General features: G+C 36.7%; 1 protein-coding gene across 1 annotated transcript; it reads right to left on the bottom strand.

Annotated features, from left to right (window-relative positions):
- Positions 1-2918: 2918 nt before the first annotated feature.
- Positions 2919-11286, bottom strand: LOC104600924 (uncharacterized). The gene is made up of 2 exons (XM_010264093.3): positions 8732-11286; positions 2919-3661 (listed from the first exon to the last, which is right to left on the bottom strand). The coding sequence occupies exons 1-2, from the start codon at positions 10328-10330 to the stop codon at positions 3275-3277; spliced, it is 1986 nt and encodes a 661-aa protein (XP_010262395.1). The 5' UTR covers positions 10331-11286; the 3' UTR covers positions 2919-3274.
- Positions 11287-17431: the final 6145 nt, after the last annotated feature.

Below are 17431 nucleotides of genomic sequence, written 5' to 3'. Positions count from 1 at the left end.
GTCTTAATCTGGCCCAAGCCAAAATTTTTGGGTCAAGATGGACCTGGGTCTTCCTCGGTCCAGCCCAATCCGATGGTCACCCCTAGCCCCATTCAACTGGCTACTACAACTCTAGAGAAGCCAATGGGTATTGGGTATGGAAGTATTTCCTTGGATGTAGATAACCACAGTTTGTGAGTGTTCTTAAGCCATCCCTTATCCTTTTGATAGCAAGACAACTCTCCATTTTGCAGGATGAGGGTAGCTTTAATGGATTTAACCAACATCAGTTCACTGAGCTTTTTCTCATGCTGGATTCTAGGTCATTGTGATGAGTGAATTTCTTTTAATAAAGACTGATCCTTGGCCCAGTTGTCAACCCCAAAAAGAGGGCTTTTATCTCCTTTCCCTGTAGTTCATCTATCAAAAAAATTAAATGATCTTCCATATGTAATGATGTAAAGAAGGGAAGAAAGTAATAAAGACATCACAGAAACTCCAAACTGTTTTGGATAGGGAATTAGAAGAATGTGCTAAACTTATTGAGCAATTTGTAAGCTGTCAAAATGGTTCCTTCTTGATTGATAAAAAGCGATGGAAACAGTCTTATTTATTGGGAAGCTTAAACTTAAAGTGGAATCCTTTTTTATAATGCATTCTTCAAAAGTGGTTGAGCAGTAGTATCATATTAGTGGTTGTGGAGAAATCTTGTTCCACTGAGAGTGGAAAGTTTTGTGTGGTTGGGGCGGCCATCAATTTGGACAGGGTTTAAGAAAAATCGAGTTGAGTTGGTTTGGGTTGAAGGGTTGAAAAGTATGGACCTAACTTGACTTTGGGCCTCTAGCAACCTGAACAAATTAAAAGATATCTAAATTTACACTAAAGTTAGACTTCACCGAGTTATTTGAGCAAATCAATTTATGGGAAGGGTTGTGGTTGGACGTATTGTATCAGTATCGGTAGTCATGAAGACACATGGATACACCAATACATAGGGTTAGGGGTTTTGAAACTATGAGGTGATAGAAAGCATCCCTCACATGCAATAGAATAAAAATATAAAAGAAAGCAAGATTATTGGTCTAATTAATATGCACTGATACCCAATTGTAGGTATCGAGTATATCGATATTTTGATCCTTGGGCAAGGCATTCGTTATTTTTTTTTTGGTGTGTGTGGGGGGGGGGGGGGGGAGAGGGTTAATTGAAAATGCAATGCTTAGATTATTCCAAGGGGGTTATTACAAGGAAAAAAGTGTTCTTGGACCTCCATAAATGTATGCCGTGGAGTATTATTAGAAACATCTAAGGTAGAGGCTTGTGCCCTTGCTGAAAGAGTTGAATTCTCCATGAATGAGAACATGAGTTGATTCTCAATTTGAGCTTTTGATTTTGAAGGTTATGCTAAAATTTGTTTGGAAGTGGAAAAAGGGTTTCTCTTGTAAGGAAGAGAATAGGCTGTAACTTGTAAGACTTTTTGATTTGTGTTTTTAATTGTAATATCCCTTTGCTTTGCTTTCTAGTGGATTGTTGCATTCATCTTCGCCCGGTATGTGAATGTCACTACAGTTTGTCTAACCACATAAATCTTAAATCTTATATTCTTAATTTTTATATTTTCTCTATATACTTGTGGTGTCATTCTATCCAAGTTTCCCCATTATTACTGATAATAATGGAGGTCCATCGTTTAGATATTCCTTCTATTGTTTTTGTTGTTGAGATTACTTCTCAGCATGTTGACTCATTGCCAATGATTTAGTAGTAGGGGTGTAATTGAGTCAAGTCGAGCTAAGTATCAGGCTTCTCAAGTTCGAATTCAACTCAAAAGCACAACTCAAGTTTAGTCGAGTTTCATGTATTTTGTTCGAATTCGACTTGAGTCGATACTCACAAATTGTTCGAGATCAGCTCGATTCAACCCAATTATAAATAAATTAGTATTAAAATTTATAAACAAATTAATATTGTAAATAATATAAATAAAAACATATTATGAAAATCAATTATAAATGTATTATTTATATTATAAATAAGTTAACATAAAAATATAATGCTTATTTATATTATAAATACAAATATATTAAAAAAATAGTATTTTATTATTAATTCAATTAGGCTCTCAAGCCACTTGAGCCGGCTATTGTGGAGCTCGAACTTGACCCAAGTCAAACTCGACTCGAATTTGATTACTTCAAGCCGAATTCAAGTATTCAGCAAGTCTAGCCCAAATAACATACAAATAGGCTCGACTCACTTATAGCCCTACCTTATGGTTAGGGATGGCAATTTCTACCCTACCGGTACCGGGTAATTTCTTAAAATCTCCACCATCATTTACCTAGATTTCCCGAGAAAAAGGCTTTCCAAGCTTTTCTCTCCGAGATGTCACTATTAATATGTAAGAACTTGGATGTATATAGTATATTTAGGAAAAGCTACTATTGTGCTACGCTCCAAAAGGCTCTTGGTTTCCCACTCTGTCAAGCTGCCAATGAATGGGCTTTATCAGTTTCTATCCTTGTATTCTGTTTGAAATGTGAGAGGTCCACTTCTTTCCGTAAGCTTTTGTTCTTTTGTGGACCTGATGAGCTCCACTTCCTCCATTGACTGTGTAAGCCTTTGGGCCAGATTTTATTATTACTAGGAATTTGACTCTTTGATAATATTTGTGGAGAATCCAAATTTAGGCCGAAGGATCACACCCTCACCCAAAGTTAGACACCGTGATTTGAAATCTGATCTTTGTCTAAATTTCTATTAAGTTCAGCACAACTTAACAGGTAAGTAGAGCCTTCCAGTGCTCACAATTTATCTTAGCAATCATAGCCCCTAAAGAAACCAGACCAGAAATATAATACAGGAGGCCATTACACAGTTCCGGTTCCGGTAGTCTGAGGTCTTGGGAAAATTTTGGCTCTGGATCAGCTAGAATTACATTTGACTACAAAAGAATCCAAACAACAGGAGTTAAAATTAGATAATCATGGGCATAGACACATAGATCAGTTTGGGAAGAATTGGAGCAAAAAACAAATTATAAGGAACAAAAAAGGAACAAGGAGATTTTGTTCATCTCCAATTTCACATGGCAATATGGATCACATACAACAGTGGGAATAAGAAGCTGAAGCTCTTCCTACTCTATTACAGACACCCAAACAACTCTCTTAATATTTCCTTTAACCACCTCCAAAGGAGGGAAAAACAGAATTTGATCTTCATATGAACAGGCCCCATTCCTTCCTCTTGTGAAGAATTCTAAGAGGCAAACAACTAACAGAGACATCTTTTCTTAATATTCTTCCATATTATCACCCAACCGGTTTCCTGCATCCCCATTTTTGGCTGCAGACTGCTTCTTACTCTTCTTGCTCTTGGCCTTCTTGGCCTTCATCCTCCGCTTCTTCTCATTGGCATCAACCCAAGAGTAGTCTGATGGTATGTGGAAAGGGTCAATCTCATCCCTAAAGCAGCGGCCTTCGCTGTCACTTGATTGCCCACCACGACTTCCTCTCATCCATGAAATCCATGATGTTGACCCCTCTGATTCTTTGGATTTGGCATCCTGGAAATGTGCCGGACTGGAGGGAGGAGTTGAGAATTCCTCTGTTGGCTGGAGCTCTTCAAATTTTGTGAATGTCACAAGGACCCGAATGGTTGGAACTATAGGGATGGCAACCTGAGATTAAACCAAAGAGATAAATGACTCACCATGTATATGAAAATATGTGAGTTCCATACTATTTTTCTCAGTAGCAAGATCAAAGAAATCTCATTATATAAGAATAAAAACAGAGAAACCTCTACATCCAAAAGAACTTGATGAGAATGCAGAGTACAACATACACCAGAAAACAACAAAGAACAGTACAAGAATATAACCATTGCCCCTAATATAAGTCAACCCTCACCAAAAGAACTTGAATGAGCTGTTCATTCTGGATGCCAAAGATCATGCTTCTATGGTATAGTGACAGAAGATCCAACATCATCAAGTTTAGAGAGTATCCACCCAACCGGTGCCTTGATGAGTTGCCTTTGACCTATAATGAATCTAATATTTTTCTTGCTCAACAAGGACAGTTGACACAATTTGAGATAGCTCATGACCTTTGACTCACATCAGATACCAGTTTGATGACAATTATTTGAATGGGCTTAAGTCTCAAACTCACATTTCATGTAAACACTCGATGTCAAATTCTCAATATGTCATTCCCCAAAAAATCACATTATGGTATTTATTGTGCCTCACATATTGGCTCCTGTTAAAAAGTTTCTCTGTCATTATAAACCTTCAAAGTTGTCCACATGGACTGTGGCAAACACAACTGTTACATGAGTTGGAGCTTCAAACAAAGTAGTTGCTAGACGCTTTGAGACAAACCAACAGCATGAGAGTTTACAGATGAACTGTTAGGAGGAAAATTGGATCAGTACCACAGGTAGGCCAATGGAGCCAGTTGAGAGGGTCAACTAATCATGCTTACTGTCCAAATGTGGTACTAAAAGAAACCAAGGATTGAAGTCTGATAAAACTAATGTTCATAGTTCATACAAACAATTTGATAAACTAATGGGAGCAACATGATAGAGGGGCAAGATCAGTAAATTCCCAAGAGAGAAAAAGAGTACTGACAAATATGAAAGCCATCACCCTTCTTCCTGAAAGGGACATCAAAAGACCCATACAACTATAACTAATTCTACAACTAAAAATAGATTTCTACTCCACGACACTAATGGATTTTCTTTGTGAAAAATCCTTCCAGTTTCTGCACTGCCCTTCTCATATTCCTTGCTAGTTGCTAATTGGTATAAGGTCTTTGGAGAAAGGCAAGGTACACTTCATTGATAAAAAAGATATAATGAACAACAGGCCATACAGATTCTTGTTGCATAACTTCAAGTCACACAATTCACCCAACCCAGATTCTTGCACTTAAACTGGACCAATTTAACGTGTAGGCCACAATGCTTTGACATTGCTTGAAGTAATGCAAATTACCTTTCCCTAGATTCTTTTACCTAATCACAAGACGAACATATAGGTAGGCTGCATTAGTTCAAGTAACAACCAGCCTAGTCATTACTTCAAATTACATGATTCTACCTGCTCCAGATTCTCTTAGCTAGTGACAAGATTGGACCTGCAGGTTGGCTGCATGACTTCAAGTATGATTTTTTATCACCAACTGCCTAATTTTATTGATTAATGTGTCAATAACAGCTAATTACATCAAGTATGTTACATTACAGGACCACAAAATTGCTCTCCCCAGAAGCTCCAAACATAAATATTGGTACAAGCACTCAAGCAATACCTCATTTCAGTCAACAGGATATGTGCCACCAATCAATTCCTGTCTATGAACTCCCTCCGTGGCTAGTAAATGAGCATGATTATTTGCTGGCCATGGTGCCCAAAGCTTGTATTTAAGGAATTGGATAAAAAATTAGCTTCTCTGATCTAATATCATAGACACCGTGGACTATCTGCTTCTTTCTTCAACCAGATGATTACTGCCCTTCAGTCTTCTTCCACAACTAGATTTCCATATGCCATTGAATTAGATTGTTTCAAGTAACAATTGGCTTAATCATTATTTGAAATAATGTGATTTTACTTTCCCAAAATTTCATTTATTTACCCTATACCTAATCCTCATTATTCATATTATCTTGTTGAATTGCTTTTTCCTTTACAAGTTTATCCTTCCCACCTTAAGTATTATACTATGTATCCAGTATCCAGTAGGGTACACCTTCTAAGTAAGTTCCCCCCTTAGAAGAGGTTATTGTATTGAGATGATAATTATGAAGGAGAGGAGGCATACCACTTAGTAGCAGGAAAAAGTTGGTTTTAGCACAATCCCCTTCTGCAACAAAGCTTAAAATCAACCTTTTGTAGCCAAAACCCTTTCTCTAGTGGACTCACTTTTGGGCAGACTTTCAAAACAGTTTCAAATTTTTGCTCATGCTAATTTTAAAAAGATTTTCTTAAAATATAGGTGACCATTTTCCCAAAGGGAAGTTTGACAAGCAAGAAGTAACAGCGGCTATTTGTAAGTTGTTAGACCAAACATCTAACTATAATGGATTTCTAATTGCTACCTTCCAAGTATTATACATTATATTACAAAAAGAACTGACTGAATTCTTGTTCATCACCCTCATTCCTCAGAATGGCAACTCAAGCCCAAGCAATATCAGGCTGATTAGTTTGGCAATGAGCATAGGATAAAACTCCAAGGAGCAAGTCAATGGATTAGGTACTTTTGGGAAAAAAAAAATCTCTATCAGGCTGATTAGTTTGGCAATGAGCATAGGATAAAACTCCAAGGTGCAAGTCAATGGATTAGGTACTTTTGGGAAAAAAAAATTGACAAAAGCCTAATTTTTGATATATGTATGCAAAAGTATTTGGCTTCTGGATTTAGTATATTTTATATAAAAAGGCATTCCATTTCTTTTAGAAAGATATTCTATTCAAATATGAAAATATGACATGGTAATATGAATCTATCATCACATATAACTAATGTAAGGGCACTATGACATAGCTGTCAAATGTCAAATGTCAAAGTGTAGGGCCTAAAAGATCAAAAGCAATGATACACAGACAAGTAGAATCCTTATGTTTGTGGTTGTCCTGATTCATCTTTTTATTTTATTTTGATCAACAAGCTGCTTTGGTTCATCTTATACATGCTAAAGAATAAAAACCTATTCAGGGACCTCATCTAACAGCTTAAGCTTTTAGGTTGAATGGTTCCTTGACATGGTATCAGAGCCTCTTCGACCAAGTGGTCTAGTTTTCAATCCTCACCACCCCTATTATAATTATTTAAATTTCAGCACAAGGTATGGGTAGGCCTGTGCTTGTCCACACTTCAAGCTTGATGGGCTTTCATGTGAGGGAGTGTAAAATAAAAACCCATTCAGGGACCTCATTAACAACTTAAGCTTTTAGGTTAAATGGTTCCTTGAGAATACAAACAATTAAAATAGGATAAGATGAGAACATTGGAAATCTAGGATAACCCTTTAGGAAAGGATGAAAAATACAACGCTGATAAAAAAAAAAAAAAGATGAAAAATACAACAATCTGTAGTTAAAAGGACACAGTATACATACAAAACAACCATGTAGCATGGTTAAATGTTAGAATCATGGTTCGCAATATTGACAATATTTGGCAATATATCCCCAAAATATCTCCATTTTCTAGGTGGCGATAGGAAATCTTCCAAGAATCTTTTTTTCAAATATCCCTGACATTTTGCCAATATGCTGGTGATATTTCAGGTTTCATTGATAGACTAGGGCAGCCCAGTACACAAGGCTCCCATCAATGCAATTTCATTGATAGACCATATATTTTAACATTTAAAATTTTGGAATATTATTAAAAGCTTTTCTATTTCATTAAAATAATCATAATTTTTGAAAAACATTTTCCTAAAAGAACCAGTAGGGAATTGGTGAACGGATAATTGGCTTACTACTTTGATATGATCCACTTACTAAGTCACTATAATTCAAAAGAAAAAGAAAACTGCATATGACTACAAAAGAGTATTCTCAGTCTAATCAAAATATATAGTAATAATAAAGACAAAAGTTTAAATGGAAAATAATTGGCATATATAAAGAAGAAAAGATGGCCAAAGACCAAATGGGAGACAAAGAGAAACAAACCTATTACAATCTCTTAAGTTTTCCTATTTGATTTATATAGTTCTTTGTTATGGTTTTGAGTGCAATTATATTTCTTCTAATGATCTCTTGAAGGTTTATTAACTAATTCCATGTTTCTAGAAAACTTTTTTGACTTTCTAGATTTCCAAATATCTTAGCAAAAGTAGCGAAATATCTCCAAAACATCTCCAACTCTACATGGCGAAATGTTGATCGATATCAAAAGTATCAACCATGGTTAAAATGATAAAACATGAATGGTTTTCCAGCAAATTCAGAAATATAAGTATCAAAGCTTATTAGCTAAATGACAATAAGCTTACAAAAAAGAAAATTCAAGGCATCACAATTGACAATGATGGAAATGCAGAACAGGTCAAGAAAAAAAGGAAATGAGGGGATTTGAATCAAGAGCTGAATGTGATGAGGGAAAACAGTTTGAACTACAGTACGTCCTTTAACTGGCATCACAACAAAGTTATTTTTTTTCCTTTTTCTCTATTCCTAGAATCAGAGAACAGCTTGAAGACAATGTCATGAAGCAAAATCAAAACAGAAATGGCAAAACTGAAAGACTGACCAACTTACTATAAAACAATGACTTGATGACGAGATTCTATTTGGTAAATAAGGGAAGCATTGAAAATTAGTAATTAATAACCCAAAAAAAAATTATCAAACAATAAAGATTTTATAGTTTGTAATGCAAAATAAATAAAATTGATAAACATAGAAAATGATAACAAGAAAAAGCATGTCACATTACACTTGTAAGATAAAATGCAAGTGTTTCTGATGGAAATATGATAAACTGGGTTTTCCAAGGAAAAACCAGTTAAGGTAAGTGAAGCTGAAAAGGAGAGATAAAACAGACAGCATGATTTGGATGAATGCATATCAAATAACAGTAAATCAATCAAGCAGAAGATGTCTGACAAGTTTGGATAACAGGATCATAACCACAGATAAATCACAAAATATCAAATACTGGTTGGCAAAAATGGTAATTGGAAAACATCAAAGGTGAAAGAGAAAATATCCAAGTACCTTAACAGGAAATGTGCCAGGAGGTAGTTTAGTAGTTAAAAGCTCCCTGAGTCTCCTAACAGCCTTAACTTTGTTTGCTAAAATGTCAAGTAGGGGCAAAAACTCATCTGTTTTCAAAGGGAAGTCTGGAGTCAACCACAAGACAGGTCTCAGACCCTTTTTGTACTCACTCTCATGTTTAGACTCACTTGTCGATCCGCTTTTCTTCTTCTTCTTACAACTTTTCTCTTTACTCTTTTTACCATCACCCAAATCATCCTTTGGCAACTCTGATGATGACTTCTGACAATCAACCGATTTCTGGTTGCTCCCTTCTGGAGCCAACTTGGAGAACTTCTTCAGTATCTTTGAATCTTCAGGATCATTGCCTCCATTTTTTGACCCTTTCTTGTTCCAACCAAGCCAACTCTTCTTTTCTTTGGTAACACCATTGGATTCAGAATTTTCACGAGTACCTCCTACTACACCATTTTCTTGGTAGTCATAGATCCCATGTTCCTCATCGTCAGCAAAACTATCTGAATTTCCCATGCGGAGAGCAGAATCTAGTTGCATTCGCTCCTCAGCTGTCAATATATCATCATACTCATCATGATCCCCACCATTCACCAATCTCTCATCATCCTCTGCAGCAAATAGCTCCTCATCAGTCATTGCACCAGGAACACGCCTGGACTTTACACTCACCATCACATGAAGCATATCATAAACCTTGGCTTTCCAACTTCCAACCATTTCAGTCCTCTCTTGCCGCCTCCAATTCAAATGTGGAACAAGCTCAGCCTGTGTAACATCAATTCCTGGTCTATACATGTTAGTCTGACACATCAGGGCCACCTCATGAGCAACCTCAGTCTCTGTAGGTTGAGCCCCAGCTCCTTCCAGAGCACTGGTAATTTCCTTCTCTTTGTGAGCAAGGACAATCAGAGAACCAGGAGGTAAAGATACACTACTATCATCTGATGAATAGCCTTCTCCAAGGAACAGAAAGGTCTGATCTGACCGCTGTATGCGAAATCCATCAAAACCAGCAAGGGTCATATCGGCACGAAGATTCGAACCACGCTTCCAAATGCGATAGGTATCAGATGGGGCAATGCGACCAATAAAGGGGATGACTGAGCTCTCAAAGTGGAAAGTTATCTCCATATAGAAATCACGAATACGTGCAGCCGAGGAGATAATACGTGGTAGCCGGCGGCACCATTTGGCCCAGGCAAGGGGCTGATAGTGCCGGGCAATGATCATGGCAATGGAATCTTCGCGGGTGCATATAGCTTCTTGAAGAGCACTCCATCCGTTTTCATTCTGGAGGCTCCAGTCAGCACCAGCAGCCATGAGGATCTCAGCAGAGATGGGATCACGGAGGCGGACAGCAAGGTGGAGTGGGGTCTCGCGGCCAGGGACATCACGGCGATCAATGGCAGCAGAGACAACATCTGCCTGGAGCTCAGCAGCAAGGGACTCGGCTTCGGTGGTGACCTCACCAGCCTTTGGGAGACGTGGGAGGGTAGAGACAATACGTTTGAGAGAGGCGTAGTCACGACGAGCAACTGCCAAATGAACCAGACTGTGTGCATATTTGGACAAATCCTCCATGATTTTTTCCCCACTGTTTCTAAGCAATGATTCCTTTCATTTCTGCTGGGTTTCCATCTAAGAAGCTGATGAAACTTCGAATCAATTCAAAAGGCCAAAATCAGATCAATTTTTTCTTCCTCTAGAGTCTACTAAGCATCTTAGGTTTCTGCCCACTACAAATAAACCTAAATCACCCAACAAAACGAAAAAAACTGAAATGACTCTATTTCTAAATCAATGTTCTTATAGCCCACCTTCTACAATCACCCTTAACTTCTCTTTAGATTGCTTCCAATGGCAACCAGTCCAAAGTGGAGAGCCTGAACCCCTAGACAAACACTAAAGACCGAGAAGAGAACAAACCCACCTGAAATTGGAATTCAAGATACTACACATTCGGTTTCTCCATTGCACCTTCCCCATTAAACAAAATCTGAAACAAGTCGAAAAAATCCGATTTTGCAAAGCTCCAAACCCCTGCAGTACCTTAAACACGCTACAAGTCACCTGAGACACCTCAACTAAACTTTCTTAGCTTAGATTCCACTATGTTAAAATACTCCAACGAATTCTCGGAGTTCAAATCTCAAAGCACCTTCCTCTGAACTTAAGACTGCTGGATCTGCTACCAGAAATTTCAGCAATTTTTCCGAAACTCGTCCTCTGAAACATCAAACGAAAACCTAAAAAGCCAAACTTCCGAACAGTACCTGAAATCCAAGCCCGATCGATCGTGTCAGCTGTTTCCGCTCATTCCTTTAGATGAGTTTCAGAGCGACTCGCAAAGAAATCGTCCCTTCACGGCTTCACCTGCTCAACCAGGTTGGAATCGGCTCTCGATCTACGATCGGATTCCACCATCAATGCTGACAGACCGGAAATGACCGGACTCGATCCCCGACGGACCACAGCTCTCCCTCTCTCTCTCTCTCAGAGTCTCAGCTCTCTATTCTCCTCTCTTCTCTCTACTGCTTTTCCGTACTTTTTTTTCCTAAAGTGAGAATACGTAAATAACCCTCCAGAAAACAAAAATTACATAAGTGCCATCATTAAACATCAAGTGATCAAACGTCGAGGATTTAATGCAACGAGCCCCTGGACGGCTGGACCAGGAGTTAAAAACTGTAAAAGAGAAGGGGGAACTGCCGACATGTTGTTACCTTCCCCAGCAACACGGGCGTTACGGCCTCGTGCGGGCCCACTGACCTTCCACCCCCAACGTACATTTCTCAGATAGGGTTCCAGTGGGCCCACAGCCCAAAATTCAAAAAAAATCATGAGATGCGATGATCCTAGCCATCCGAATTTCTGATGCCAATCAACTCTGATCCATGCTCTTTGCCCTTTGGGCTCCGACTTCCGACCCGATTAATGGGGGCCCACGCCCACAGAGTAACAAGTAATAATGATAGTGAAACTAATCAAGATTTACTAGTCAACTTGAACTAGAACGCATTATCCAGCCCGTGAGCCCACTTCAAATGCTGGAGATTTTGGGCTCCCATTGAATTCAATCCACCCATGTGAAATTTATTACCCTAACCCATGTTTGTTTCTTCAGAAAGTTGGAAAATACTTCAATCTATATCAGGGGATTTTCCTTCTTATCCTTTTGGGGGAAAACCATGATTAAGAGGAAAATTCCTTCAGTTTCTGTTTGGTTGCACAGAAAATGAAGGAAAACAAACAATTTCCTGAAATTGTTATTTCAATGTAAATTATTTTCGAAGTTAAGAGAAACCCCTAAGAAGATCAGGGATATGATATGTTTTTCCACTGGAAATGATTTTCCGAGGAAATTATTCATTTTCCTTGTAATTTCCCAAACTGAATGTTCCTCACCACCCTTACATCAATCTATTTAATTATAACAATCTGCCAACTTTCCTCTTGTTGGATTTCTCTCATTGTTAGCTTTAGTTCTCTTTACCCTTTTTTCCTCAAAAGCTTCCCTTTTCCTTTACTTGCTTTATATTCCATTTGGCTTTTCACTTTTGGGCTATTGAGTGCAGACCCTTTTATGGGGTTCATTTGGTAGCAACACTGTGGTAATGTGTCTGCCCTTTTCCCTACTCAACCACCAGACCCCCTTGGTGCCCATTTTGCTTGACTCACATGTCCTGCCCTCTAACTGTCCCATGGTCCCCCATCCCCCATGTGCCCATTCCTCACAAAGTTGCAGTCTTTTGTTGCTTTCAGTGGGGTCAAAAAGCCACCAGAGCTAGCAGGGAAAATAACTGAGAGCCAGCCTTTTGACTCCTTTCTGTTAACTTGGTTGGACAGACAGGGGCCTGGTCTTTCTCTCAGTGTTTTGGGTCAGTTGAATGCTGGGTTCCTGGATCTGGCCCACTAGCATCTGGGCCCCAATGAATTCTTCACCACCCACAGCTCAAAGCTCAGATGCATGTTTTCCTTCCTTACAGTTATCTTTGTGTAGTTAAGCCAACTGATTAGGGTTAAACCAGACCAGACCAGACCATGCTTAACCTGGCTAATGTCCTTCCTTACAGTTGGTATTATATTAACATGGAAGGAAGCTAAACGCTGAACCTCTGAAGCTGGAAGCATGTCTCCATGAGATGAGAGATGTCAATGTGGTCTGATGTAAGCATAGCGGAAGACCCAATTACATGGTAGTACCATTCTGGTTCAACATTGATATCTTCTCCACATGAATGGGCTTTGAAATCAAGCTATTCGAAAGGTAGTATCCAACACCCAATTTGTCTTGGTATGAACTTTAAAGAGTTGTCTAATCACCCTAGGGTTCCATTAGCTATGTGACAAGGATGAAAATATCCAATCAGATGGGATCATTCTCAAAATCCTCATATGTGGGGCAACCCTATAAATGAGGCTTTTCATAGTACTCTGGTTTGGATGATTCTCAAGCTATTATGCATTGTACATCTTTTTTTTCCTTGATATTAAGGCCAAGAAGTAGATTTAGATTTGATGTGGCATTGCTAGGATGAGATTTGTGGTGGGTTGAAGGATGTGACTTGCCCTACCAAGAATGAGACTAAGGAAGAAAGATACAGGATGCAGCTTGAAAACCAATCTTTCTAACTTGGGGTTTGGAACTTAGTCTAAGATCTGTTAGGCTTGACAAGACATACTATGTTTTTTTTGGTAGGTTACACTTCATTTTCTATATCACCAATCATTGACTTTATTTCAACCAACTCCTTTATTGGGGGTTATATGTTGAATATATGGTTGGATATGACTTTGATAAAGTAATATTAGCAGTGAGAATGTACATGAATAGAGAAGTGAATTGTATTGTCAGAGAGAGATAAAGAGAGAGAGGTTCCAATTACTGAAACAAGGTAATATTTTCTTTGTTTTTGGATCTGACTTTTGTGATGGGTAAACTAAATATTTGAATATCTTAAGTTCTATATATAATCAGGGTCACTCAAACACTAAAGCCTCGTTTGCTTTTTGGTAAGTTATTTATCCGGGTAAATTCAGTTATTTGGGTTAGTTTTTCCTGGGAAACACTTACTCGGGCAAGTACATTTACCCATGTTCTTTTATTTCTCATGTAAATAAGGCAATGACCATTTTAGTCATAAAAATCCATTATTAAAAAGGGCATTTTTGTCCCATTCAAGTGTTGACAACTTTCCTCCTAGGTGGAAAAGTTATTTACCCACCTAGGAGATGGGTACCACTTACCTGGGTAAGTGATAACCAGAAAAATAAACTTTTCCTAGTCCCCACATAAATTTGAAAAAAGAACATGGGATTCTTGGTCAATGGAAACCAAAATCCCATCGACCAACGTTTCCCCCCTCTTAAAATCCGAAAAAAGAACGCCCCCTAAATACTGAGAGTTAGGGTCTTTTAATACCTTAAACATTAATTACCCATACCGAAATATATAGTTATAAACTTATCAAACTCAAAAAAAAAAGAGTATCAATTGTTGAAAGCTCTGATTACACTATTTAACTAAGGTTCAGTTTGGAAGGAGTAGATATACAAATATATAGAGTGCATAGTTAAACCTTGTACTTTGTATTATTTTGTATATATTTGTATTTATATTCCTTTCAAACTAAGCCTAAAGAATTTATGACAGTAAAACATTGAATTTGGGTCCATTGTGTCCATGTATCTCTTTGTTAGAGGATCAGGATGCCATCAAACTATGTCAGCCAAAAACAAGTTGAGTGCAGGATCCAAGTGTGAAACCATTTATTTGAAATGAGATCTATTTGGGTTGCTTAGAAAAGCAAAAGCTGTCCTAGTGAAGTTTAAATTCCAGAGAATGTGCACATGTTACTTTCAAAAGGGAGTGAAGTAGCGAAGTGTGAGGAGAATCCAGACCATCTTATCAATTCAAATCAATCTTTATAAGAGAAAGTTCCTTTTATCCTTGTCAGGAGAATTTGTGGCCATGGTTTAGGGCTAGCTACCCCCTTGGTACTTTTAGCCCCATATTTTACTTGAAATTGTCCTAAATGCTGTGGGCAATGTCCTTCAGTGGACCCATCACTGGGTGAATTCCAAATCTTAGAATGGAATACATAGTAAATATTGAGGGGCCCAAAGCCCATTTATGAGTCATGTAGCCCTATCCTGAGACTCTCTTTCCTAAGTGCTCTTTTCATTATATATATATATTTTTACCTTCTGGCCTTGTGGGTTGGGGGAGGGGAAGAATGGAGGGGTACAAAATATTGTTCACTTCCCATGTGGTTTATTTAATATACTCTCTTGCAGGTTTATGTATATATAGAGAGAGAGAAAATAATAACAAAATAAATTTTTGTCTTTTTTTCAAAGATTTTTTTTTATTCTTTTAATTCTTCCTTTTTTACTAAGTAGGGAAAATGTTCGGAATGGGCACTGAGATGTGCTATGAGGGCATGTGTGGGATGCGCCCAGTGGGGAGCGAATCTGAGCTCCCTTGATAATACCTTAACATCTTCAACAACTACAATGGCCCCAATACATGATTTTCCTTTAAAACAATTAAAATCACAAAGGAGGGCTTCATGCCAATATGTCAATAAAAGATTAGGTTATTTATTACAAGCATTAGAACCCAAATGTTTCGAAAAGGAGATATTGTAATGGCACTATCTTCATTGAATCAATTGCTAAAGATATAATTTCAATTTGAATTATTACATTTTTTGGGTGTGTGAATTATTACTCTCTCTCTCTCTCTCATGGATTGGTGATTGGGATGTTAGAAAAAGCACTGTACCCATTAATGATTTTGTTATAAGATAATTATCACAATAAATAACTTCGGAAATGTTGTCAAGATAGAAGAAAATATATTTAAAAAGGAATAAATGGCAATGCCCATAATTGTTTGTTAGAAAATCAAATTTTTAGTTTTGAAAGAAAAGGATTAAATTAGTATTAAGTATTATCATTATAAATAGGGCATTGTTTTGTCTTTGGATTGAATATGTGCCTTAATTATCTAATGGAGATGTGCCATTGTGCCCTAGTGATGTCAAACCCATAATAAAGTAGAGAGTTCACTAGGCCACAATTCACCAATTTAAGGGGGCGTTTGCCAATATATATGAGTTTGCCTTTTAAGAAAAAAAATTGCCATTATAAACAAAACCATATTATTTTTACTGAGGTGCATGTTTCCTTTTTCGAGAACAAAACCATTCGTATTGGTCAAAATCCCCTTAATTGGCAATTTGATAATTCAACTTGAAAATCAAATAAAAAAATAAATTAAGACCCATAAATTGTGTAATGGGTTCTCTGTTTGACCATATGATCAATCAGGTATGATAATACTAAGCTGTGTCCAAATCATCCCTAAAAATAGTTGTAGTATGTTAGACATTTTTGATATTACAATAATAACTGTTTCTATTGTTTTTTGTTAATGTTTTTTTGTTAATGTCTATTTACACTTATCATAATTAAAAATATTAAATATTAAACTATTTAAAAAGTTGAAAAGCCAACCATCATAATAACTGTACCTCATAACCATTGTTATGGTGGGTAATGAATAGTGAATACTGATGGTTCAAGTTACTATCTTTTTTGATTTAGGGCCTGTTTGGGAGAGCTCAAGTATTCCCAAACAGGCCCTAAATCAAAAAAAAAAAATATATATATATATATAGATTATTACAGTAATTTAATAAATATATAATTAGTGATTATAATTAATAATTACTGTTATTATAAATATTGTTAATAAATAGATATTTACTTAAATTTTACTTTAATTACTAATTACTGTAATAATAATTACTGATTATTACAGTAATTTAATTAATATATAATTAGTTATTATAATTAATAATTACTGTTATTATAAATAGATATTTACTTAAATCTTACTTTAAATTAAAATTATAAATATAGTAATTATTGTTATGTTCAAAATAATTAAGAATGTTATTAAAAGTATTGTTATTGATTATTTAATAAAATATTATAATTATTGACTATTACTAATAAATACTGTTAATTTAATTTAATTTTGGTAATTATTAATTTAATGAATATTGTTAATAAATCCTATTCATAAATTTAATAATTACTGTTATATTAAAAATAACAAAAATTACAAGTAAAAAATTATGAAACCATTATGGCCACCGGTTTTTGGGTCGACGGTTCAATCATTCGGTTCGAATGTACAGTCCGTTCTAACAACAAAAATTAGAGACAAAAAATTGAGTTTGAGAGGTCCATTAAATAGTATCATATGTGTTATGTCATTTGAGCGTGTGACTCATACGACCCGAAATGGAACCGTTCTGGCCACCGGTTTTTGGATTGATAGTTCGGCCATTTAATTCGAACAGGTCTGATAATAAAAATTTTAAAAATAAAAAAAACAACCAAACACCATTGAACAGATCAACGGTTCAACCACTCGGATCAATGGGTCGTTGTCCGATTCAACAATTTTTGGCTATGAACCAAGATTAGGATAAAATGGAATTGGTTGCTTGGATGGCCGATTAAAAAATAAAAAATAGCCAAAAACCATTGAACAGGTCAACGGGTCAATGATTTGACTATTTAGATCAATGGGCCATTGACCGATTCAATAATTTTTAACTAAAGACCGAGTCAACGGGTCGACAGATCTATGGTTCCATTCCAACC

This window comes from Nelumbo nucifera, chromosome 3, assembly GCF_055504915.1.
Source record: "Nelumbo nucifera cultivar China Antique chromosome 3, China Antique-T2T, whole genome shotgun sequence".
NCBI classification, from domain to species: Eukaryota; Viridiplantae; Streptophyta; class Magnoliopsida; order Proteales; family Nelumbonaceae; genus Nelumbo; species Nelumbo nucifera.
The sequence above is the reverse complement of the archived record's forward strand: the minus strand, read 5'-3'. Positions and strand labels throughout refer to the sequence as shown.

Bases quoted from the DNA above. Each gene is read 5' to 3' on its own strand.
- LOC104600924 (XM_010264093.3), bottom strand. From the start codon at position 10,330: ATGGAGGATTTGTCCAAATATGCACACAGTCTGGTTCATTTGGCAGTT. The intron at 3,662-8,731 runs GTACTTGGATAT...GTTTAATCTCAG, and splicing joins CTGGCACATTTCCTGTTAAG to GTTGCCATCCCTATAGTTCC.